General features: G+C 50.4%; 1 protein-coding gene across 1 annotated transcript in view; it reads left to right on the forward strand.

Moving 5' to 3' along the window:
* Nucleotides 1–24,117, forward strand: part of AGO4 (argonaute RISC component 4) — a 109,431-nt gene that overhangs the window by 74,481 nt on the left and 10,833 nt on the right. The window contains exons 13-15 of the mRNA XM_075336028.1: nucleotides 2,873–3,032; nucleotides 5,687–6,002; nucleotides 14,696–14,830. Coding sequence (XP_075192143.1) covers nucleotides 2,873–3,032; nucleotides 5,687–6,002; nucleotides 14,696–14,830 — 611 coding nt within the window. The remainder of the gene's footprint in view (nucleotides 1–2,872; nucleotides 3,033–5,686; nucleotides 6,003–14,695; nucleotides 14,831–24,117) is intronic.

Here is a 24,117-nt window from a genome sequence, read left to right on the forward strand (position 1 = left end):
GTCTGGCGACAGCCCCACGGGTCTTCACCAAGGTCATGGCGGCGGTGGTAGCAGTCTTGCACTCTCAGGGACACTCGGTGATCCCTTACCTAGACGATCTACTTGTCAAGGCACCCTCTCAAGAGGCATGCCAACTCAGTCTACAGGCTACGCTGGAGACTCTCCAGACTTTTGGATGGATCATCAACTTTCCAAAGTCAAATCTGTCACCGACACAGTCACTAACGTATCTTGGCATGGAGTTTCATACTCGAGCAGCGAGAGTGAAGCTTCCGCTAAACAAGCAGCGGTCCCTACAGACAGGGGTGCAATCGCTCCTTCAGGGCCAGTCGCACCCCTTACGGCGCCTCATGCACTTCCTAGGGAAGATGGTGGCAGCCATGGAAGCAGTTCCCTTTGCGCAGTTTCATCTGCGTCCACTTCAATGGGACATTCTCTTCCCACCTCATTGTCTCAGGGAAGATCCTTCCTGCCCCCATCCTGGGCAGTAGTCACGACAGATGCGAGTCTGTCGGGGTGGGGAGCAGTGTTTCTACACCACAGGGCTCAGGGGACGTGGACTCAGCAGGAGTCCACCCTTCAGATCAATGTTCTGGAAATCAGGGCAGTGTATCTTGCCCTACTGGCCTTCCAACAGTGGCTGGAAGGAAAGCAGATCCGAATCCAATCGGACAACTCCACAGCGGTGGCATACATCAACCACCAAGGAGGGACGCGCAGCCGGCAAGCCTTTCAGAAAGTCCGGCGCATTCTGAATTGGGTGGAGGACACAGCATCCACCATATCCGCGGTTCACATCCCGGGCGTAGAAAACTGGGAAGCAGACTTCCTCAGTCGCCAGGGCATGGACGCAGGGGAATGGTCCCTTCACCCGGACGTGTTTCAGGAAATCTGTCGCCGATGGGGAGTGCCGGACGTCGACCTAATGGCGTCTCGGCACAACAACAAGGTCCCGGCATTCATGGCGCGGTCGCGAGATCAAAGAGCGCTGGCGGCAGACGCCTTGGTGCAAGATTGGTCGCACTTCCGCCTCCCATATGTATTCCCGCCTCTGGCACTCTTGCCCAGAGTACTACGCAAGATCAGATCCGATTGCAGCCGCATCATACTCGTCGCCCCAGACTGGCCGAGGAGATCGTGGTATCCGGATCTGTGGCATCTCACGGTCGGCTGACCGTGGTCGCTTCCAGACCGTCCAGACCTGCTGTCTCAAGGGCCGTTTTTCCATCAGAATTCTGCGGCCCTGAACCTGACTGTGTGGCCATTGAGTCCTGGATCCTATCGTCAACAGGATTATCCCAGGGAGTGGTAGCCACAATGAGACAAGCTAGGAAGTCAACTTCTGCTAAGATCTACCACAGAACGTGGAAGATTTTCTTAACCTGGTGCTCTGCTCAGGGAGTGTCTCCCTGGCCATTTGCATTGCCCATTTTTCTATCTTCCTGCAATCAGGGTTGGAAAAGGGCTTGTCGCTCGGCTCCCTTAAAGGGCAAGTCTCGGCACTATCCGTGTTTTTTCAGAAGCGTCTAGCACGTCTTCCTAAGGTGCGCACGTTCCTGCAGGGGGTCTGTCATATTGTGCCCCCGTACAAGCGGCCGTTGGATCCATGGGATCTGAACAGGGTACTAGTGGCTCTCCAGAAGCCGCCCTTCGAGCCTCTCAAAGAAGTTTCTTTTTCTCGCCTGTCACAGAAAGTGGCGTTTCTTGTTGCGATCACATCGCTTCGGCGAGTGTCTGAGCTGGCTGCTCTGTCATCCAAGGCTCCCTTCTTGGTGTTCCACCAGGACAAGGTTGTGCTGCGCCCCATTCCGGAGTTTCTCCCTAAGGTCGTATCCTCGTTTCATCTTAATCAGGATATATCATTGCCTTCCTTTTATCCTCATCCGGTTCACCGGTATGAAAGGGACTTGCGTTTGCTAGATCTGGTGAGAGCACTCAGGATCTACATTTCCCGCACGGCGCCCATGCGCCGTTCCGATGCACTTTTTGTCCTTGTCGCCGGTCCGCGCAAGGGGTTGCAGGCTTCTAAAGCCACCTTGGCTCGATGGATCAAAGAACCAATTATAGAGGCCTACCGTTCTGCTGGGCTTCCGGTTCCTTCAGGGCTAAAAGCCCACTCAACCAGAGCCGTAGGTGCGTCCTGGGCATTACGGCACCAGGCTTCGGCTCAACAGGTGTGTCAGGCGGCTACCTGGTCGAGTCTGCACACGTTCACCAAGCATTATCAGGTGCATACCTATGCTTCGGCGGATGCCAGCTTAGGTAGAAGAGTCCTGCAGGCGGCAGTGACATCCCCGTAGGGGGGGGCTGTTTTGCAGCTCTAACATGAGGTATTTCTTTACCCACCCAGGGACAGCTTTTGGACGTCCCAATCGTCTGGGTCTCCCAATAGAGCGCTGAAGAAGAAGGGAATTTTGTTACTTACCGTAAATTCCTTTTCTTCTAGCTCTTATTGGGAGACCCAGCACCCGCCCTGTTGTCCTTCGGGATTGTTTTTTGCTGTTTGCGGGTACACATGTTGTTCATGTTGAACGGTTTTTCAGTTCTCCGATGTTACTCGGAGTTAATTTGTTTAAACCAGTTGTTGGCTTCCTCCTTCTTGCTTTGGCACTAAAACTGGAGTACCCGTGATACCACGGGGGGGTATAGCCAGAGAGGGAGGGGCCTTGCACTTTTAGTGTAGTGCTTTGTGTGGCCTCCAGAGGGCAGTAGCTATACCCCAATCGTCTGGGTCTCCCAATAAGAGCTAGAAGAAAAGGAATTTACGGTAAGTAACAAAATTCCCTTCTTCCTTTCCATTGCTGGAACATGGCCCAACTTGTAAAGACTTTGTATATTAAGCATTAGTTTGTGTCATTTTCTCTCATGTCAGCTGAAGTGAAGAGAGTAGGGGATACACTCCTTGGCATGGCGACTCAGTGTGTGCAGGTTAAAAATGTTGTGAAGACTTCTCCGCAGACGCTGTCCAATTTATGCCTGAAAATCAATGCTAAACTTGGAGGAATAAACAACGTTCTTGTCCCACATCAAAGGTAATCCAATTCTGCAGAGAATCTATAATTCATTCAAAGGGAACCTTTCATGAGTATTTTATACTTCAGATTACTTTATTGTATGTACAGGAGCTTTCATGTTTATTAAATCCATAACTTGATTGTAGACATCAGTTTTGCTGTTTGAGAAGCCCAGCGTTGAAATCATATGTAAATGAACTGCAAGTGCTTTGGGGTGGAACCTTGCACTTGCATCTTTCCTTCCCTTCCTGACTATTCTGCGCCTGCCTCCTCTGCTTGATTGACAGGTCAGGACAGGCAGATGACTGAAACAAAAGTGACCCCCTCAGCAGATGCGGGAGTGCATTGTCTCTGCCCTAAGAATTTACAGCTCATTTGAATATGATTTCAACGCTGGATTTCTCAAACTGCAAAACCAATTTCTAAATACAATGTATGGATTTAATCTGCCTCGTACATATATGCTATTAGTACGAGGTATAACCTCGTCATGAGATTTCCTCTAAATGTCATGAATTTAAAAACTTTTGGCATTTTAAACTTGACTTATTTTTTTGTAACTCATTTGATCTTAGATTAATCTTAGGCTACTTTCACACTTGCGTTCAGCGCATTCCGTCACTATGGAGAATAACGCAGTCCGTTAACGCACTGCGCTATTCTCCATAGACTTGTATGGACGACGCACTGTAACGCAAGTGTCTGCGTTGCATCTGCTGGACGTCTCAGCGTCGTTATTTTGACGCTGCGCCGGGCGGATGGAACGCAGCATGTAACGTTTTTCTGCGCTTGGCGGAGTGTCAAAAAAACGCAACCTGCAGGAGTCCGTTAGGCGTCCGTTGTTTTTATAATGGACGCCTATGGTGGCGGATTCCGTTTGAATGCGTCATTTGACGGATTCCGTTAACGCAGCTGTCTTTACACAACTGCGCATGCTCAGATGTGTAAAGTCAAGGAAAAAAAACTACAACGGATTGCGTTATTTTGTACGATCCGTAGCATCCGTTGTGCCACTATATGCAACGCATCCGTTGCATGCGTCACACAACGCAATGCTACAGATCCCGTCCAACGCAAGTGTGAAACTAGCCTTCATTTCTTATGGTAGAAATTGTACTTTGTAATTTTGATATATATTTACAATTTATACATCCAGTGGCATGCAATAGTTTGGGCATCCCTGGTTAAAATTACTGTTATTGTGAACAGTAATTGTTTTCTTTAATTATGTGAACTGTTGTTTTGAAAATGTAATTGTTTAATTATGTGAACATTTTATTAACAGCAAGTTGAAGATGAAATGATCTTTAAAAGGCATATAGTTAAAGATGACACTTCTGTGTATTACGGAAAAAAAATAATTTTTTTAAACTTGTTACATTTTAAAAATTACAAAAAGGAAAATGGGACGATGCAAAAGTTTGGACACCCTTGGAGATTTGTGTGCTCGGATAACTTTGACCAAGATTTCAGACTTTATTTAGGCTATTAAAGTTATAGCTTGTTCACTACCATCTTGGGAAAGGCCAGGTGATGCAAATTTCACAGCTTTATAAAAATCCAGCCTCCTCTAACCTTGTGCAAATAAAACAGCCATGGGTTCTTCTAGCCAGCTGCCTTGCACTCTGAAAATGGTGGAGACTCACAAAGCAGGAGCACACTGTAAGAAGATAGTAAAGTGTTTTCAAGTTGCTCTTTCCTCAGTTTAAAATGTAATTAAGAAATTGCAGTTAACAGGAACAGTGGAGGTTAAGATAAAACCAAGCAAAGTTTCTGTGATAACTGCTCATAGGATTGCTAGAGAGGCAAATCAAAACACCCTTCTGATTGCAAAAGACCTTCAGGAAGAGTTAGCAGACTCAGGAGTTGTGGTACATTGTTCTACTGTTCAGAGACACCTGCACAAATACGGCCTTCATGAAAGAGTCATCAGAAGACAGCCTCCTGCATCCTCACCATAAAATTCAGCATCAGAAATCTGCAAAAGAACATCTAAACAAGACTGATCCATTTTGGAAACCAGTCCTGTGGACCGATGAGGTTAAAGTAGAACTCTTTGGTCACAATGATCCAGAGGTATGTGTGGAGAAAAAAGGTCACGGCATTTGAGGAAAAGAACATGAGGGGGAATCAACCATGCTTTGGTGTTGTGTTGTAGCCAATGGCACATGGAAAATTTCACAGGTAGAGGGAAGAATGGATTCAATGAAATTTCAACAAAATCTTGATGCAAATGTAACACCATCTGTAAAACAGCTGAAGTTGAAAAGAGGATGGCTTCTACAAACGGATAATGAGTCTAAACACGTTAGAATCCACAATAGATTACCTAAAAAGGTGCAAGCTGAAGGTTTTACAATGGCCTACACAGTCCCCTGATCTGAACATCATTAAAAATCTGTAGCTAGACCTCCAAAGAGCAGTGCATGCAAGATGACCCAGGAATCTCACAGAACTGGAAGACTTATCCAAGCAAGAATGGATGAAAATCCCTCAAACAAGAATTGTAAGACTCTTGGATGGCTACAAAAAGCATTTACAAGCTGTGATACTTGGTAAAGGGGGTGCTTACTAGATATGAACCATGCAAGGTGCCCAAACTTTTTAATCAGCCCATTTTGGGGTTTTTTGTCAGTTTTTTATTTTCATCTTTTACATTTTTTTTTTGGCAGGCCGTCTGTGTTCCAGCAGCCAGTTATATTCCTGGGTGCTGATGTGACTCATCCTCCAGCTGGTGATGGCAAGAAACCCTCTATTGCTGCTGTGGTGGGTAGCATGGATGGTCATCCTAGCCGTTATTGTGCTACCGTTCGTGTTCAGACTTCCCGACAGGAGACATCCCAAGAGCTTTTGTATAGTCAGGAAGTCATTCAAGACCTTAGCAACATGGTGCGTGAGCTTCTCATCCAGTTCTACAAGTCAACTCGATTCAAGCCCACACGTATTATCTATTACCGTGGCGGTGTGTCTGAAGGTCAAATGAAACAGGTGGGTCTAGAGATGTTCACCCAATTTTCCCAGTGTGGGTTGCTTCACGTGGTTCTCTGTATCTCCCTCTCTTAGACATCTATGAAGCTGTTGCACTCAGGTCAGGAGACCAGCAGCCAGTCTGTGCATTGTGGTCCGTGCTCTGAAGATTTGCACGGACGTCTGAAGCAGCTCTAATGTATTGCCATGCTTAAATGCTCATTAGCCACAACAATTTCGCTCAAAGTGTAGGGTATGATAAGGGCGTGGCAATGAACTGGAGCTGAGCAGTCGTGTCTGAACTGAGCTCCTACCACCCTGCAAATTATTCTGTACACATCCTATACCTAGCAGCTCTCCGTGGCCTGAAACACATCTCCTGGAGCATGATAATCGCTGGACTTGGGAATGACTGCTGCAGAGTTGGCTCCGGTCTGGCAGAATCCGCAAAACTCCTGTATAAGGAGGACATCTGAGGAGGCGGCAGACGACTTGTGTACCTTGTTGACTGTGATTCTGAAGAGCGAAGCCAGAGGAACCCTGTGTCCAGCAGTCTCTCCAGGGCCATTATAGTCCTCGTCAATCATTAGAGAGAGAGTTGTGTTAAATGCTCTGAAAATAAAACAAGAAAAAAAGAATAAAAAAAATTACTTTTCTTTTTCGCTCTATTGGGAGACCCAGACAATTGGGTGTATAGGCTATGCCTCCGGAGGCCGCACAAAGTACTACACTTAAAAGTGTTAGGCCCCTCCCCTTCTGCCAATACACCCCCCGTGCTCCCACGGGCTGCTCAGTTTTTTGCTTTGTGCGAAGGAGGTCAGACACGCACAGCACAGCTCCACAGATTAGTCAGCAGCAGCTGCTGACTATGTCGGATGGAAGAAAAGTGGGCCCATATAGGGCCCCCAGCATGCTCCCTTCTCACCCCACTCTTGTCGGCGGTGTTGTTAAGGTTGAGGTATCCATTGCGGGTACGGAGGCTGGAGCCCACATGCTGCTTTCCTTCCCCATCCCCCTCTGGGCTCTGGGTGAAGTGGGATCTTACCGGTCTCCAGGCACTGAGACCGTGCTCCATCCACAACTCCTGTGGAGCCTGATGGATAGGAGCCGAGTATCGTTCAGGGACATGGCCCTGCATCTTGGAGGTACTCTGTATCCCTGTGGGGACCGCGCACGGCATCACCTCAGCTTTGCTGGGTGTGCTAGTGCACCGGGGACCGCGGCGCTGACCGGGTCTATATGTGCCATTACACACTCAGCGTCGCTGAGTGTGTTTATATGTAAGGGCTACCGCACTAACCGCCGCTGCCATGGGACACTGCGGCGCGGCTGGGACTTGTAGTTCGCCGGGGACTTTCACGCTGGCCGCGCTTTTACGGCGGCCGCGTTTATTACTAGAGTCCCCGGCTTCCTTGCGGCCTAGTTTACTTTTCTCCCGCCCTCAGCCCTGACAGGCAGGGGGAAGGGCGGGACGCTGCACGGAGCGAGCAGCTCTGAGGGCTGGAGTATGATTTACATACTCCACCCCTCTCACTGTGCACGGTGTGAGCACCAGTTCGCGCTCTTTCTCGGCCACGCCCACAGCTCCCTCATCTCGTCAGGACGCCGCAGCCATTACTGTCAGCTCCACCGACGCTGCAGAAGAGGGACAAGTCCTGGGAGACCCAGACACGGTCTCTGGTGGCCTCACAACCGCTTTAGGCGGCTGGTAAGCAGCACCTGTTGGTGCTAGCCCCATGGTGCTGTAGGGTATTGGTACATTATTTGTGTATCATATATACTTTACACTGTATGAGCACAGTGCATTCTGGCTATATACTCAAGGAAAACTATAGCATGGCGCCCACAAAAGGCAGGGGTGCCAAAACACAGGCTTATTATGCTGCCTGCGCCGCTTGTAAGACCCCACTACCGGCAGGTTCCACTGACCCTCATTGTGTGCAGTGTTCGACCCCTGTGCCACTTCTTCAGCCGGAGCCTAGGCTAAGAGGGGCCCAGGGGGAGCCACCTGTTGGCACTGTCCAGGTGACGGGGACTGAGTTTGCTAAACTCTCTGAGACTATGGCTAAGATACTAGAAGCCTTGCAGTCCAGGCCGGTATCTCAGCAACGGGACCCTGTTGAATCGTTGTTCCCGGGCCCCCCTCAGTTGGACCAACAATGTCCTCCCGGGGTATCTCCTACATCCCAGTCTGAGGGTTCTGACTTAGACCCCAGCCCCAGATTGACTAAGCGGGCTCGCTTAGAATTTCCCTCGACATCATATTGTTTAGGGTCTCAGCGGGGGGAATCTTTGGTTGATGATGCGGAGACAGCTGATCAGGATTCTGATCCTGAGAGCGCTCTCAATCTTAATACTCCAGACGGGGACGCCATAGTAAACGATCTTATTGCGTCCATCCATCAGTTGCTGGATATTTCTCCCTCAGCCCCTCCGGCGGAGGAGTCAGCAGGAGAACTTTCGTTTCAGGTTTCCCAAGCGGACACAGAGTATGTTTCTAGACCACTCTGATTTCAGAGAGGCAATCCAGAATCACCATGCTTGTCCAGATAAGCGTTTTTCTAAGCGCCTTAAGGATACACGTTATCCTTTCCCCCCGGACGTGGTTAAAGGTTGGACTCAATGTCCCAAAGTGGATCCTCCAATCTCCAGACTGGCGGCTAGATCCATACTTGCAGTGGAAGATGGGGCCTCGCTCAAAGATGCCACTGACAGGCAGATGGAGCTCTGGTTGAAATCCATCTATGAAGCTATCGGAGCTTCTTTTGCCCCAGCATTCGCAGCCGTATGGGCGCTGCAAGCTATCTCAGCAGGTCAAGCGCAAATTGAAGCAGCCACATGCACGGCCGCGCCACAAGTGGCATCCATTACCACCCAGACCTCGGCAATTGCGTCTTACGCTATTAATGCTGTCCTGGACTCTGTGAGCCGTACGGCGGTGGCGACCGCCAATTCGGTGGTAATCCGCAGGGCCTTGTGGCTACGGGAATGGAAGGCAGATTCTGCTTCCAAAAAGCGCTTAACCAGTTTGCCAATTTCTGGCGACGGGCTGTTTGGCGAGCGTCTGGATGAAATCATCAAACAATCCAAGGGAAAGGATACATCCTTACCCCAGCCCAAACAGAACATTCCCCAACAGAGGAGAGGGCAGTCGAGGTTTCGGTCCTTTCGGGGCGCGGGCAGGTCCCAATTCTCCTCGTCCAAAAGGTCTCAGAAAGAACAAAGGAACTCTGATGCATGGCGGTCTAAGTCACGTCCTAAAAAGAACATTGGAGGCACCGCTAACAAAGCGGCTTCCTCATGACTTTCGACCTCCTCTAGTAGCATCCTCGGTCGGTGGCAGGCTCTCCCACTTTTGCGACGCCTGGCTGCCACAAATAAAAGACCGCTGGGTGAGAGACATTCTGTCTCACGGTTACAAGATAGAGTTCATCTCTCGTCCCCCGACTCGATTCTTCAGGTCTTCTCCGCCTCCCGAGAGAGCCGAGGCTCTTCTGCAGGCACTGGGCACTCTGAAGGCAGAAGGAGTGGTGGTCCCTGTTCCTCTTCATCAACAGGGCCACGGTTTTTACTCCAACTTGTTTGTGGTCCCAAAGAAGGACGGGTCTTTCCGTCCTGTCCTAGACCTGAAACTTCTCAACAAACACGTAAAGACCAGGCGGTTCCGGATGGAATCCCTTCGCTCCGTCATCGCCTCAATGTCCCAAGGAGATTTCCTTGCATCGATCGATATCAAAGATGCTTATCTCCACGTTCCGATTGCCCCAGAGCACCAGCGCTTCTTGCGCTTCGCCATAGGAAACGAACACCTGCAGTTCGTGGCACTGCCATTCGGCCTGGCAACAGCCCCACGGGATTTCACCAAGGTTATGGCTACTGTAGTAGCGGTCCTCCATTCTCAGGGTCACTCGGTGATCCCGTACTTGGACGATCTGTTGATCAAGGCACCCTCTCTAGAGGCATGCCAACACAGCCTCGACGCTACCCTGGAGACTCTCCAGAGTTTCGGGTGGATCATCAATTTTCCAAAGTCAAATCTGACACCGGCCCAATCGCTCACATACCTTGGCATGGAGTTTCATACCCTCTCAGCGATAGTGAAGCTTCCGCTGATCAAGCAGCGGTCACTACAGACAGGGGTACAATCTCTCCTTCAAGGCCAGTCACACCCCTTGAGGCGCCTCATGCACTTCCTGGGGAAGATGGTGGCAGCAATGGAAGCAGTCCCTTTCGCGCAGTTTCACCTGCGTCCTCTTCAATGGGACATCCTACGCAAATGGGACAGGAAGCCGACGTCCCTCGACAGGACCGTCTCCCTCTCTCAGGCGACCAAAGCTTCCCTTCGGTGGTGGCTTCTTCCCACTTCATTGTCGAAGGGGAAATCCTTCCTACCCCCATCCTGGGAAGTAGTCACGACGGACGCAAGTCTGTCAGGGTGGGGAGCGGTTTTTTCTCCACCACAGGACTCAGGGTACGTGGACCCGGCAAGAGTCCTCGCTTCAGATCAATGTTCTGGAAATTCGGGCAGTGTATCTTGCCCTGAAAGCGTTCCAGCAGTGGCTGGAAGGCAAGCAGATCCGAATTCAGTCGGACAATTCTACAGCGGTGGCATACATCAACCACCAAGGCGGCACACGCAGTCGACAAGCCTTCCAGGAAGTCCGGCGGATTTTGATGTGGGTGGAAGCCACGGCCTCCACCATATCCGCAGTTCACATCCCAGGCGTGGAAAACTGGGAAGCAGATTATCTCAGTCGCCAGGGCATGGACGCAGGGGAATGGTCCCTTCACCCGGACGTGTTTCAGGAGATCTGTTGCCGCTGGGGGGTGCCGGACGTCGACCTCATGGCGTCCCGGCACAACAACAAGGTACCAACGTTCATGGCACGGTCTCAAGATCCCAGAGCTCTGGCGGCAGACGCCTTAGTTCAGGATTGGTCGCAGTTTCAGCTCCCTTATGTGTTTCCTCCGCTGGCACTGTTGCCCAGAGTGTTACGCAAGATCAGGGCCGACTGCCGCCGCGCCATCCTCGTCGCTCCAGACTGGCCGAGGAGGTCGTGGTACCCGGATCTGTGGCATCTCGCGGTCGGCCAACCGTGGGCACTACCAGACCGACCAGACTTGCTGTCTCAAGGGCCGTTTTTCCATCTGAATTCTGCGGCCCTCAACCTGACTGTGTGGCCATTGAGTCCTGGATCCTAGCGTCTTCAGGGTTATCTCAAGAAGTCATTGCCACTATGAGACAGGCTAGGAAACCAACGTCCGCCAAGATTTATCACAGGACGTGGAAAATTTTCCTGTCGTGGTGCTCTGCTCAGGGTTTTTCTCCCTGGCCATTTGCATTACCTACTTTTCTGTCCTTCCTTCAATCTGGACTGGAAAAGGGTTTGTCGCTCGGTTCCCTTAAGGGACAAGTTTCAGCGCTCTCTGTGTTTTTCCAGAAGCGCCTAGCTAGACTTCCACAGGTACGCACGTTCCTGCAGGGAGTTTGTCACATCGTTCCACCTTACAAGCGGCCGTTAGAACCCTGGGATCTAAACAGGGTGCTGATGGTTCTTCAGAAACCACCATTCGAGCCAATGAGAGATATTTCTCTCTCACGCCTTTCGCAGAAAGTGGTTTTTCTAGTAGCAGTCACTTCACTTCGGAGAGTGTCTGAGCTACCAGCGTTGTTGTGCAAAGCCCCTTTTCTGGTTTTTCACCAGGACAAGGTGGTTCTACGTCCGGTTCCGGAGTTTCTCCCTAAGGTGGTATCCCCCTTTCATCTCAATCAGGATATTTCCTTACCCTCTTTTTATCCTCATCCAGTTCACCAATGTGAAAAGGATTTGCACTTGTTAGATCTGGTGAGAGCACTCAGACTCTACATTTCTCGTACGGCGCCCCTGCGCCGCTCGGATGCACTCTTTGTCCTTGTCGCTGGCCAGCGTAAAGGGTCACAGGCTTCCAAATCAACCCTGGCTCGGTGGATCAAGGAGCCAATTATCGAAGCTTACCGTTCGGCTGGGCTTCCGGTTCCCTCGGGGCTGAAGGCCCATTCTACCAGAGCCGTGGGAGCGTCCTGGGCTTTGAGGCACCAGGCTGCGGCTCAACAGGTGTATCAGGCGGCTACTTGGTCGAGCCTGCACACTTTCACGAAGCACTATCAGGTGCATACCTATGCTGCGGCGGATGCCAGCCTAGGTGGACGAGTCCTTCAGGCGGCGGTTGCCCACCTGTAGGAAAGGGCCGTTTTACGGCTCTCTTACGAGGTATTATTTTACCCACCCAGGGACTGCTTTTGGACGTCCCAATTGTCTGGGTCTCCCAATAGAGCGAAAAAGAAGAAGGGAATTTTGTTTACTTACCGTAAATTCCTTTTCTTCTAGCTCTAATTGGGAGACCCAGCACCCGCCCCTGTTTTTTTGTGTACACATGTTGTTCATGTTGAATGGTTTCAGTTCTCCGAGTTTCCTTCGGATTGAAGTTACTTTAAACCAGTTTATAATTATTTTTTCCTCCTTCTTGCTTTTGCACCAAAACTGAGCAGCCCGTGGGAGCACGGGGGGTGTATTGGCAGAAGGGGAGGGGCCTAACACTTTTAAGTGTAGTACTTTGTGCGGCCTCCGGAGGCATAGCCTATACACCCAATTGTCTGGGTCTCCCAATTAGAGCTAGAAGAAAAGGAATTTACGGTAAGTAAACAAAATTCCCTTCATTTGGTATCGCTGCTTTTAGAAAAATCAGATCTATAAAAATATGAAGTAAATTAATCTTATTGGTAAAGGGCATGATGAAAAAAATGAAAAACTTCAGAATTATTTAGGGTTGTTTTTTTTTAGCCACCGCGACATTGCAGTGAAATAAAATAAGAGGCAATCAAACAATCGCTTCTTTCAAAAAATGGTATTTGTAAAAACCAGGGTGCAGAATATAAACCCTCACACAGCTTTAGATCCAAAAATTGAGATTGCTACCATCCTTGGAACATGGTGACAAAAGCGCCATTTTTATTTTTTCACACCAATGAAATAGAAAAAAATAAATAAATATGTCTGGTATCTACGAAATCGTACTGACCTGGGGAATCATATTGCCAGGTCAGGCTTATCATAGAGTGAAGGTGGCAAATAAAACCCCCAAAAAACAATTGATAAATAGCACTTTTTTTTAAAATCGCCAAGTAGTGAACAGGTTAATGCACTACACCAGAGATGGATGATTAGTCTATAGTTGTTTTTTTTTTTCTTTCTCCCCTGATTGCGAAGTATTATGAAGGTAGTAGTTCCAGTCGCTGAAATGTTCCGGTGTCAGTAGTGCTCTGGCACCACGTGACCTGCCACATGGCAGTGGTTTTTGTGTGGCGCGGAGGTTACTTTTTGGATTTCCTCCAATGCAAGTATAACTCTGGGTTAAATTTGAGTGTGACTCCGGCATTAATGCAAAAAAAGTTGCAATCAGTGAGTATCTTCATGATACCTGCATGTATAATGCCTAAAAAAGAAGAAAAAAAAAAAGTATATGTATGTATGTGTACATATATATATATGTGTGTGTGTGTGTGTGTGTGTGTGTGTGTGTGTGTGTGTGTGTGTGTGTGTGTGTGTGTGTGTGTATGTGTGTATATATATACTTACATAATCACCAGTTCTGTCTGTTCCCCTATTCCGTGATGCACTGTGACATTGTCCGTTGCGCAGCCGCAGTTGGAACGATGATCCGCCTTCCGGGTGCTCACTGCACGCACGCATACACACATATATACACACACACACACAGTAGACACACATAGATGCACCGAGCACATACACACACACATAGCGCACATGCACACAACACAGCCACACACACACTGCTGTATACTCACCTGTCCGGGGCCGCCGCCGATTCTGCTGTCAGCCCTTTCCTGCAGTTGAATGCTTTGTGGCGCCGTAAAGCATTCAACTGCAGTAAAGCCATGACATAAACCTGCAGCGGCCGCTCCGTACATGGCACGCTATCACGGAGGAGTCTGTCTGCTGCAGCTGGAGGCTCCGCGGGCACGGAGGACAGGTGAGACATGGCATAATAAGGGACAGAAGGGAACCAGCAGAAGCACATTACTAAACAATGTGCTCATTGCTGCAGGGGACATCAGCCTCCCTACACCAGATCTGTATACCCCCAGCCCCCCCCCCCACCAGATCTGTATGCCCCCAGCCCCCGCCCACCCGATCTGTATGTCCCCAGCCCCCCGACCAGATCTGTAGGCTCCCCCTGTGTGTGTGTATGTATATATACATATGTATATATGTGTATGTGATATAGATTTAGATATAGATATATATATATTCTAGATAGATATAAGTAGTGTGTGTGTGTGTGTGTGTGTGTATGTATATAGGTGTGTGTGTATATATATATATATATATATATATATATATTATATATATATATATATATATATATATATATATATATATATATATATATATATACACACACACCTATATACATACACACACACACACACACACACACACACACACAGAGCCTACAGAGAGATATAGATATAGATATATATATATATATACTTTGTGTATATATTTAGATTTGTGTGTGCATACATATATATAATGAGAATCATTACAATGCTGCTTTATATTCATTATTTTGCTACATATTGGTTGCTATAAAATTTATGAATTACGGCAAAACCTAACAGTTATGCTTTGTTCTTTTTTTTTTTTTTCTAGGTTGCATGGCCAGAGCTTATGGCTATTCGGAAAGCCTGCATAAGTCTGGAAGAGGATTACAGACCCGGAATTACATACATAGTTGTTCAAAAACGTCATCATACCAGACTTTTCTGTGCTGATAAAACAGAGAGGGTAAGTTTTCAGAACCATACAGTGAAGCAAAAGTACTAAAAAAAAATTCTACATTAGCGTCTTTTCTAGCATGTGAAAGGACGCACTTTAACATTTTATTCTTTTGTGAAGATGCTTATATAGCCATCTAAATATTTGTATGCTAGAAACATTTTCGTTCCATAGTGTTCATGGTTGAAGGTAGACTTAAGTTCATAGAGTTCAACCCATAGCCTAACATGTTGATCCAGTGTAAGGCAACGAAAAAAATCAAGCGACACAGTAAGCTCCATATTAGGGAAAAAAAATCCTTCCTGACTCCACATGCGGCAATCGGACTAGTTCCCTGGATCAACACTCAATGACAGAATCTAGTACACGTAACCAGTAATATTATATTTCTTTGTCGCTCCATTGGGAGACCCAGACACTTGGGTGTATAGCTTATGCCTCCGGAGGCCACACAAAGTATTACACTAAAAGTGTAAAGCCCCTCCCCTTCTGCCTATACACCCCCCGTGCATCACGGGCTCCTCAGTTTTTATGCTTTGTGCGAAGGAGGCTGACATCCACGCATAGCTCCACAGCTTAGTCAGCAGCAGCTGCTGACTAGGTCGGATGGAAGAAAAGAGGGCCCATAACAGGGTCCCCAGCATGCTCCCTTCTCACCCCACTTTGTCGGCGGTGTTGTTAAGGTTGAGGTACCCATTGCGGGTACACAGGCAGGAGCCACATGCGGTTTTCCTTCCCCATCCCTTAAGGGGCTCTGGGTGAAGTGGGATCCTAATCGGTCTCCAGGCACTGGGACCGTGCTCCCTCCGCAGCCCCTGGGAATCTGCTGGATAGGAGCTGAATATAGTCAGGGACAAGGCCCTGCTACTGTGAGGTACTCTGTGTCCCCGTGGGGACCGCGCATGGAGCGCTTGTGCCATACACATTGCAGCACTGCTGGGTGTGTTAGTGCGCCGGGGACTACCGCGCGGCCGCGCTTATTGCCGGCCGCGCTTATAACTTTAGTCCCCGGCTTTTGCGGCCTAGTATCGCATATTCCCGCCCACAGGCCTGCCAGTCAGGGGAAGGGCGGGACGCTGCACAGATCGTCAGCGCTGAGAGCTGGAGCATACATTAGTATCCTCCTCCCCCCTCACTCAGTACACTGGGGCACTAGATTCCCGCACTTTCTTGGGCACGCCCACGGTCCCCTCCTCCCCACAGAACGCCGGCAGCCATTCCTGTCAGCGATTCAGACGCTGGAGAGGAGAGACAACACAGGGAGACCCAGGCAGGGAATCTGGTGATCACACAACCGCTCTGAGCGGTCGGTAAGCAGCACCTGTGGTGCTGGCCCCACTGAGTGCCGAAGTGTATATATATATATATAGGCTTATAGGCTATACATTTGCACTGTACGGTCGCTCTGTTGATTTTTGGCTATATACCCTCCTGGATTGTTCTCAGAGGAGACAACAGCATGTCGTCCGCAAAAAGCAAGGGTGCCAAAGCACAGGCGTACTTTGCAACCTGTACCTCATGTGCAGCTATACTACCGGCAGGTTCCACTGACCCTCATTGTGTGCAATGCTCGGCCCCTGTGGCACTTACTCAGCCGGAGCCTCTGCTACTGGTGGCCCAGGTGGAACCACCTGCTACCACTGTCCAGGTGACAGGGACGGAGTTTGCAGCTTTTGCTGACAAACTGTCTGAGAGTATGGATAAATGGTCTGCTAAAATACTAGAAGCCTTACAGTCCAGACCGGTGATTCAGGCCCCGGGCACTGTTCAATCGTTGACCCCTGGTCCCCCTCAATTGGAATAGCAAAGTGCCCCTGGGGTGACCCATAGGTCCCAGGGTGAGATCTCTGACACGGACCGCAGTCCCAGGCCGCCCAAGCGGGCTCGCTGGGAAATTCCCTCCACCTCATCACACTGTTCAGGGTCTCAGCAGGAGGACTCTCTGGAGGATGAAGCGGAGGTAACAGATCAGGATTCTGATCCTGAAGCCGCTCTCAACCTTGATACACCTGAAGGTGACGCCGTAGTGAATGACCTTATAGCGACCATCAATCAGGTGTTGGATATTTCTCCCCCAGCTCCTACAATTGAGGAGTCAGCTTCTCAGGAGAAATTCCGTTTCAGGTTTCCCAAGCGTACATTGAGTACGTTTCTGTATCACTCTGACTTCAGAGAGGCAGTCCAGAAAAACCGAGACTGTCCAGACAAGCGTTTTTCCAAGCGCCTTAAGGATACACGTTATCCCTTCCCCCCTGATGTTGTCAAGGGCTGGGCTCAGTGTCCTAAGGTGGATCCTCCTGTCTCCAGACTGGCGGCTAGATCCATAGTTGCAGTGGAAGATGGGGCTTCGCTCAAAGATGCCACTGACAGACAGATGGAACTATGGTTGAAATCCATCTATGAAGCTATCGGCGCGTCTTTTGCTCCAGCATTCGCAGCCGTATGGGCACTCCAAGCTATCTCAGCTTGTCAGGCGCAGATTAATACAGTCACACGTACATCTGCCCCGCAAGTGGTGTCCTTAACCTCTCAGGCGTCGGCGTTTGCGTCCTACGCCATTAATGCTATCCTGGACTCTGCGAGCCGTACGGCGGTAGCATCCGCCAATTCGGTGGTAGTCCGCAGGGCCATGTGGCTACGTGAATGGAAGGCAGACTCTGCTTCCAAAAAGTTCTTAACCGGTTTGCCATTGTCTGGCGACCGCTTGTTTGGTGAGCGATTGGATGAAATCATTAAACAATCCAAGGGAAAGGACTCATCCTTACCCCAGTCCAAACCAAACAGACCTCAACCACGGAAGGTACAATCGAGGTTTCGGTCCTTTCGGACCGCGGGCAGGTCTCAATTCTCCTCGTCCAAAAGGCCTCAGAAAGATCAGAGGAACTCCGATTCATGGCGGTCTAAGTCACGTCCTAAAAAGACCGCCGGAGGAACCGCTCCCAAAGCGGCATCCTCATGACTTTCGGCCTCCTCAAACCGCATCCTCGGTCGGTGGCAGGCTCTCCCGCTTTTGCGACGCCTGGCTGCCACAGGTAAAAGACCGATGGGTGAGAGACATTCTATCTCAAGGTTACAGGATAGAGTTCAGCTCTCGTCCTCCGACTTGTTTCTTCAGAACATCTCCGCCCCCCGAAAGAGCCGATGCTCTTCTGCAGGCGGTGTGCACTCTGAAGGCGCAAGGAGTGGTGATCCCTGTTCCTCTTCAGCAACAGGATCACGGTTTTTACTCCAACTTGTTCGTGGTGCCAAAAAAGGACGGATCCTTCCGTCCTGTTCTGGACCTAAAACTGCTCAACAAGCATGTGAAAACCAGGCGGTTCCGGATGGAATCGCTCCGCTCCGTCATCGCCTCAATGTCCCAAGGAGATTTCCTGGCATCAATCGACATCAAAGATGCTTATCTCCACGTACCGATTGCACCAGAGCATCAGCGCTTCCTGCGTTTCGCCATAGGGGACGAACACCTTCAGTTCGTGGCACTGCCTTTTGGCCTGGCGACAGCCCCACGGGTCTTCACCAAGGTTATGGCAACAGTGGTGGCAATCCTACACTCTCAGGGACACTCGGTGATCCCTTACTTAGACGATCTGCTTGTCAAGGCACCCTCTCAAGGGGCATGCCAACACAGCCTGAACATTGCTCTGGAGACTCTCCAGAGTTTCGGGTGGATCATCAATTTTCCAAAGTCAAATCTGACACCGGCCCAATCACAGACATATCTTGGCATGGAGTTTCATACTCTCTCAGCGATAGTGAAGCTTCTGCTGAACAAACAGCGTTCACTACAGACAGGGGTGCAATCTCTCCTTCAAGGCCAGTCACACCCCCTGAGGCCCCTCATGCACTTCCTAGGGAAGATGGTAGCAGCAATGGAGGCAGTTCCTTTTGCGCAGTTTCATCTGCGCCCACTTCAATGGGACATTCTCCGCAAATGGGACAGGAGGTCGACGTCCCTCGACAGGAACGTCTCCCTTTCGCGGGCAGCCAAGGCTTCCCTTCAGTGGTGGCTTCTCCCCACTTCTCTGTCGAAGGGGAAATCCTTCCTGCCCCCATCCTGGGCGGTGGTCACGACGGACGCGAGCCTGTCAGGGTGGGGAGCGGTCTTTCTCCACCACAGGGCTCAGGGTACTTGGACTCAGACAGAGTCCTTCCCTCAGATCAATGTTCTGGAGATAAGGGCAGTGTATCTTGCCCTAAAGGCGTTCCAGCCGTGGCTGGAAGGCAAACAGATCCGAATTCAGTCGGACAACTCCACAGCGGTGGCATACATCAACCACCAAGGCGGGACACGCAGTCGGCAAGCCTTCCAGGAAGTCCGGCGGATTCTGCTGTGGGTGGAAGCCACAGCCTCCACCATATCCGCAGTTCACATCCCGGGCGTAGAAAACTGGGAAGCAGACTTTCTCAGTCGCCAGGGCATGGACGCAGGGGAATGGTCCCTTCACCCGGACGTGTTTCAGGAGATCTGTTGCCGTTGGGGCATGCCGGACGTCGACCTAATGGCGTCCCGGCACAACAACAAGGTCCCGACATTCATGGCACGGTCTCAAGATCACAGAGCTCTGGCGGCAGACGCCTTAGTTCAGGATTGGTCGCAGTTTCAACTCCCTTATGTGTTTCCTCCTCTGGCACTGTTGCCCAGAGTGTTACGGAAGATCAGGGCCGACTGCCGCCGCGCCATCCTCGTCGCTCCAGACTGGCCGAGGAGGTCGTGGTACCCGGATCTGTGGCATCTCACGGTCGGCCAACCGTGGGCACTACCAGACCGACCAGACTTGCTGTCTCAAGGGCCGTTTTTCCATCTGAATTCTGCGGCCCTCAACCTGACACTGTGGCCATTGAGTCCTGGATCCTAGCGTCTTCAGGGTTATCCCAAGAGGTCATTGCCACTATGAGACAGGCTAGGAAACCAACGTCCGCCAAGATCTACCACAGGACGTGGAAGATATTCCTGTCGTGGTGCTCTGCTCAGGGTTTTTCTCCCTGGCCATTTACCTTGCCCACTTTTCTGTCCTTCCTTCAATCCGGATTGGAAAAGGGTTTGTCGCTCGGCTCCCTTAAGGGACAAGTCTCTGCGCTCTCTGTGTTTTTTCAGAAGCGCCTAGCCAGACTTCCACAGGTACGCACGTTCCTGCAGGGGGTTTGTCACATCGTCCCTCCTTACAAGCGTCCGTTAGAACCCTGGGATCTGAACAGGGTGCTGATGGCTCTTCAGAAACCACCGTTCGAGCCAATGAGGGATATTTCTCTCTCACGCCTTTCGCAGAAAGTGGTCTTCCTAGTAGCAGTCACTTCACTTCGGAGAGTGTCTGAGCTAGCAGCGTTGTCGTGCAAAGCCCCTTTCCTGGTGTTTCACCAGGACAAGGTGGTTCTGCGTCCGGTTCCGGAATTTCTCCCTAAGGTGGTATCCCCCTTTCATCTCAATCAGGATATTTCCTTACCTTCTTTTTATCCTCATCCAGTTCACCAATGTGAAAAGGATTTGCACTTGTTAGATCTGGTGAGAGCACTCAGATTCTACATTTCTTTGTCGCTCCATTGGGAGACCCAGATGCACTCTTTGTCCTTGTCGCTGGCCAGCGTAAAGGGTCACAAGCTTCCAAATCAACCCTGGCTCGGTGGATCAAGGAACCAATTCTCGAAGCTTATCGTTCCTCGGGGCTTCCGGTTCCCTCAGGGCTGAAGGCCCATTCTACCAGGGCCGTGGGGGCGTCCTGGGCCTTGCGGCACCAGGCTACGGCTCAGCAGGTGTGTCAGGCGGCTACCTGGTCGAGCCTGCACACTTTCACGAAACACTATCAGGTGCATACCTATGCTTCGGCAGAAGCCAGCCTAGGTAGGCGAGTCCTTCAGGCGGCGGTTGCCCACCTGTAGGACGGAGCCGTTTACGACTCTATTATAAGGTATTATTTACCCACCCAGGGACTGCTTTTGGACGTCCCAAGTGTCTGGGTCTCCCAATGGAGCGACAAAGAAGAAGGGAATTTTGTTTACTTACCATAAATTCCTTTTCTTCTAGCTCCAATTGGGAGACCCAGCACCCGCCCCTGTTCCCTTCGGGCTGTTGTTCTTTGTGTACACATGTTGTTCATGTTGAATGGTTTCAGTTCTCCGATATTCCTTCGGATTGAATTTACTTTAAACCAATTTATAATTTTTTCCTCCTTCTTGCTTTTGCACCAAAACTGAGGAGCCCATGATGCACGGGGGGTGTATAGGCAGAAGGGGAGGGGCTTTACACTTTTAGTGTAATACTATGTGTGGCCTCCGGAGGCATAAGCTATACACCCAAGTGTCTGGGTCTCCCAATTGGAGCTAGAAGAAAAGGAATTTACGGTAAGTAAACAAAATTCCCTTCTTCTTTGACGCCTCATTGGGGGACACAGGACCATGGACCATGGGTGTTATGCTGCTTATCCATAGGAGGACACTAAGTAGATGCAAAGATGTTAGCTCCTCCCCTGCAGTATACACCCCCTGGCCCAGCCAGGCTACTTCAGTTTTAGCTTAGTGTCTGTAGGAGGCACATCTCTGCAGACTACTGCAGCAAGAATTTTTTTGTTTTTAGAGGGCGACTGTTTCCTTCGGGGACCAATTTCCCAAAACTATCAACAGGCGGGAACGCGGAGTGTCTCCTCTCCGTACCCCTCCTGCGACGCTGGATCCTGGGCTGTTACTCACTGGACGACAGGTCTCATGGCACTGATTTTCCAGAGCAGATGAAAACTTCCTCAGCCCCTCTTGCAGGCATTGAGTTGATACACGTTCTGCACCAAGTGTGACCAGACTGCCATCTCCACAGGAGCTGAGGTGAGATCATACGATTTTTCCAGAGCAGATGAAAAACTTCCTTAGCCCCTCTTGCAGGCTCTGAGTTGATACACGTTCTGCACCAAGTGTGACTAGGCAGCAGACTGCCATCTCCACAGGAGCTGAGGTGAGATCATTCCGATTTTTCCAGAGCAGATGGAAAACTTCCTCAGCCCCTCTTGCAGGCTCTGAGTTGATACAAGTTCTGCCAGCAGGCGTCAGACTCTCCACACTGAATTGGAGCAAAGGTCACACTGACTGGATGCACATGAGCTGTGATTGCAGACTCCTGCATAGCATTCCACCTGTGGCGGGGGAAGGGGGAGAGCCCCCAGGACTCAGTGCACCCGCACCTGCGGTACACTTAGAGTTTTTTCTGTCCACCATTGTTGTGCAGGGCTGGAGGGGGGAAGGGGAGTCCCTTCCCACCTTTTTTTTTTTTGTTTATTATATTTTATCATGCCTTCTTGTCAGAGCTAAGCCCCGTCCCCTCAGACACTCGATAAGAAAGCGCGCGTAACCCTCCTCACACAGGATCTGCAGAGCATTGCTCCCTCTTGTTGTGATCAGAGCCGGTGGGCGTTTCTCATAGCTGGCTTCCTCCTTCCCAGAACTGGGACGCAGGAGGAGGCGGGGAGGGGTCATCAGGGTTCTGGGTGAGTTATAGCCTCACTTGCATCTTAGCTCTGCAGAGCATTGCTCCCTCATTACAATCAGTTTGTGGCTCATCAGCCAGGGGCTGCATTCACATGTTTTATGCCCTGCACAACTACAGCAACAACTATAAGACGCTGAGCTACTAGGGGATGATAGCACCTCTTCCTTCTGTGAGTCCAGTGCCCCTGTAGCTTACCCCACCCAACCCCCCACCCCACCCCCCGCCACCATCGCAGCAACCGCTGCCAGCCCAGAGCCTACGGCTCCCATTCCCCCGGAATGGGCACAGTTCCCAGAACCTGGTGCTGGCTATGCAACATCGTCCTCACACCCCTCGGGGCCCCTGGACAGAACGCAGCCTGATGACACCTCTATAGAGGGTCCTTCTGATAAGAATCAGCCCTCTGCTTCACCGTTTGCAGATCAGAAAAAGGGCGTGACACCCATGGTTCTCCCACTGGGGTGCACAGATGGGGTTCTCCCACATGTTCCGCGGTCTCTGAGGAGCCGGAGGAAGGGGAATGATGTTTGTACCGGGATGATTCCTTGGTTTCAACCTCCCCGAGCGATCAAGCTGCGATGGACTCCCTTATTTTAGCAATCAACCAAAACTCTGCATGTGGAATATCTCCTATCCACTACTACTGACCCTGGGGTCTCCTTTAAAAGGGTGAAGAAACCTCAAAAAAAAAAAAAAGTTTTTTGACGCCGCTTCGGTATCTGTAAACTCATGGGGTCCCGGTACCCGGCTTCCGCCTGCCTGAAGGACCACTCCTGTCTTTTACTTGATAGATCCTCCTTCAAGGACCCGACAGACAGACAAGTGGAGCAGCTCGATCTCGAGGCCGCGGGTCCTTCTCCCCTTCCGTGTGGGTCGCACAGGCACAAGGATTACCAGTTTCCCTCAGACCCTCACAGATGTAACAGTTCACATTGCTGCGGCGGCAGAGTACCTCATGCAGGCCTCCCTCAACGCTGCTACCTGCGCAGTTATTGCCGCCTCAAATACCATAGCCATCTGTAAGGCCCTCTGGTTCCCATAATGGAGAGCGGACTCTGTCTCTAAGAAGCCTCTCACAGTACTCGTTTCCAGACCGATGGTTTGCCGATCGTCTGGACACTTTTTTTTTTTTTTTTTGTCTGATGCCATAGGAGGAAAAGAGTACCTCCCCCAACTCTAGCACAGGATGTTTTTTACTAGACACGCAGTTCCCGACCTTCTCAGCCCTCCCCGAGTCCAACTCGTCCTGGCAGTCTAGACAAAGACCGAGGAGTCTCGTCGTCCTCCTCCATCTGGGCCGCCGCCTCAGACCACAAATGGGTGTGATACCTTGTGTCTTCCGGTTACCACATTGAATTCTGGACCCGATCCCCTGGTCAGTCTTTTCTCTCAAACCCCCCCCTCCCAAAGGCTCCAAAACACCACGAGGCCTTCTCCTCAGCGATCCACTCCCTCCAAACGGCGGGGGTGATGGTACCTGTTCCCAACGGCGAGAGGTTCAAGGCCTTCTATTCTAATCTCTCGTGGTCCCCAAAAAAGGACGGGTCAGTTCGTCCCATCCTGGACCTCTAACACCTGAGCAAACATGTGCACGTAAGGAGATTCAGAATGGACTTCCTAGGGTCCATTATTACCTTTATGGTCGAAGGAGAATTCCTTGCCTCCCTAGCTATCAGGGACGCGTACCTGCACATACCCATCGCTCCAGCTCACCAAAAGTTCCTCCGCTTCGTGGTTCAGGACTTCTTTTTTTTTTTTTTTCATTTGTGGTCCTACCCTCGGCTCTGCCATAGCGCCAAGGGTCTTAACTAAGGTCATGGCGGCCGCC

The sequence above is a fragment of the Anomaloglossus baeobatrachus genome, chromosome 2, assembly GCF_048569485.1.
Source record: "Anomaloglossus baeobatrachus isolate aAnoBae1 chromosome 2, aAnoBae1.hap1, whole genome shotgun sequence".
NCBI lineage: Eukaryota > Metazoa > Chordata > Amphibia > Anura > Aromobatidae > Anomaloglossus > Anomaloglossus baeobatrachus.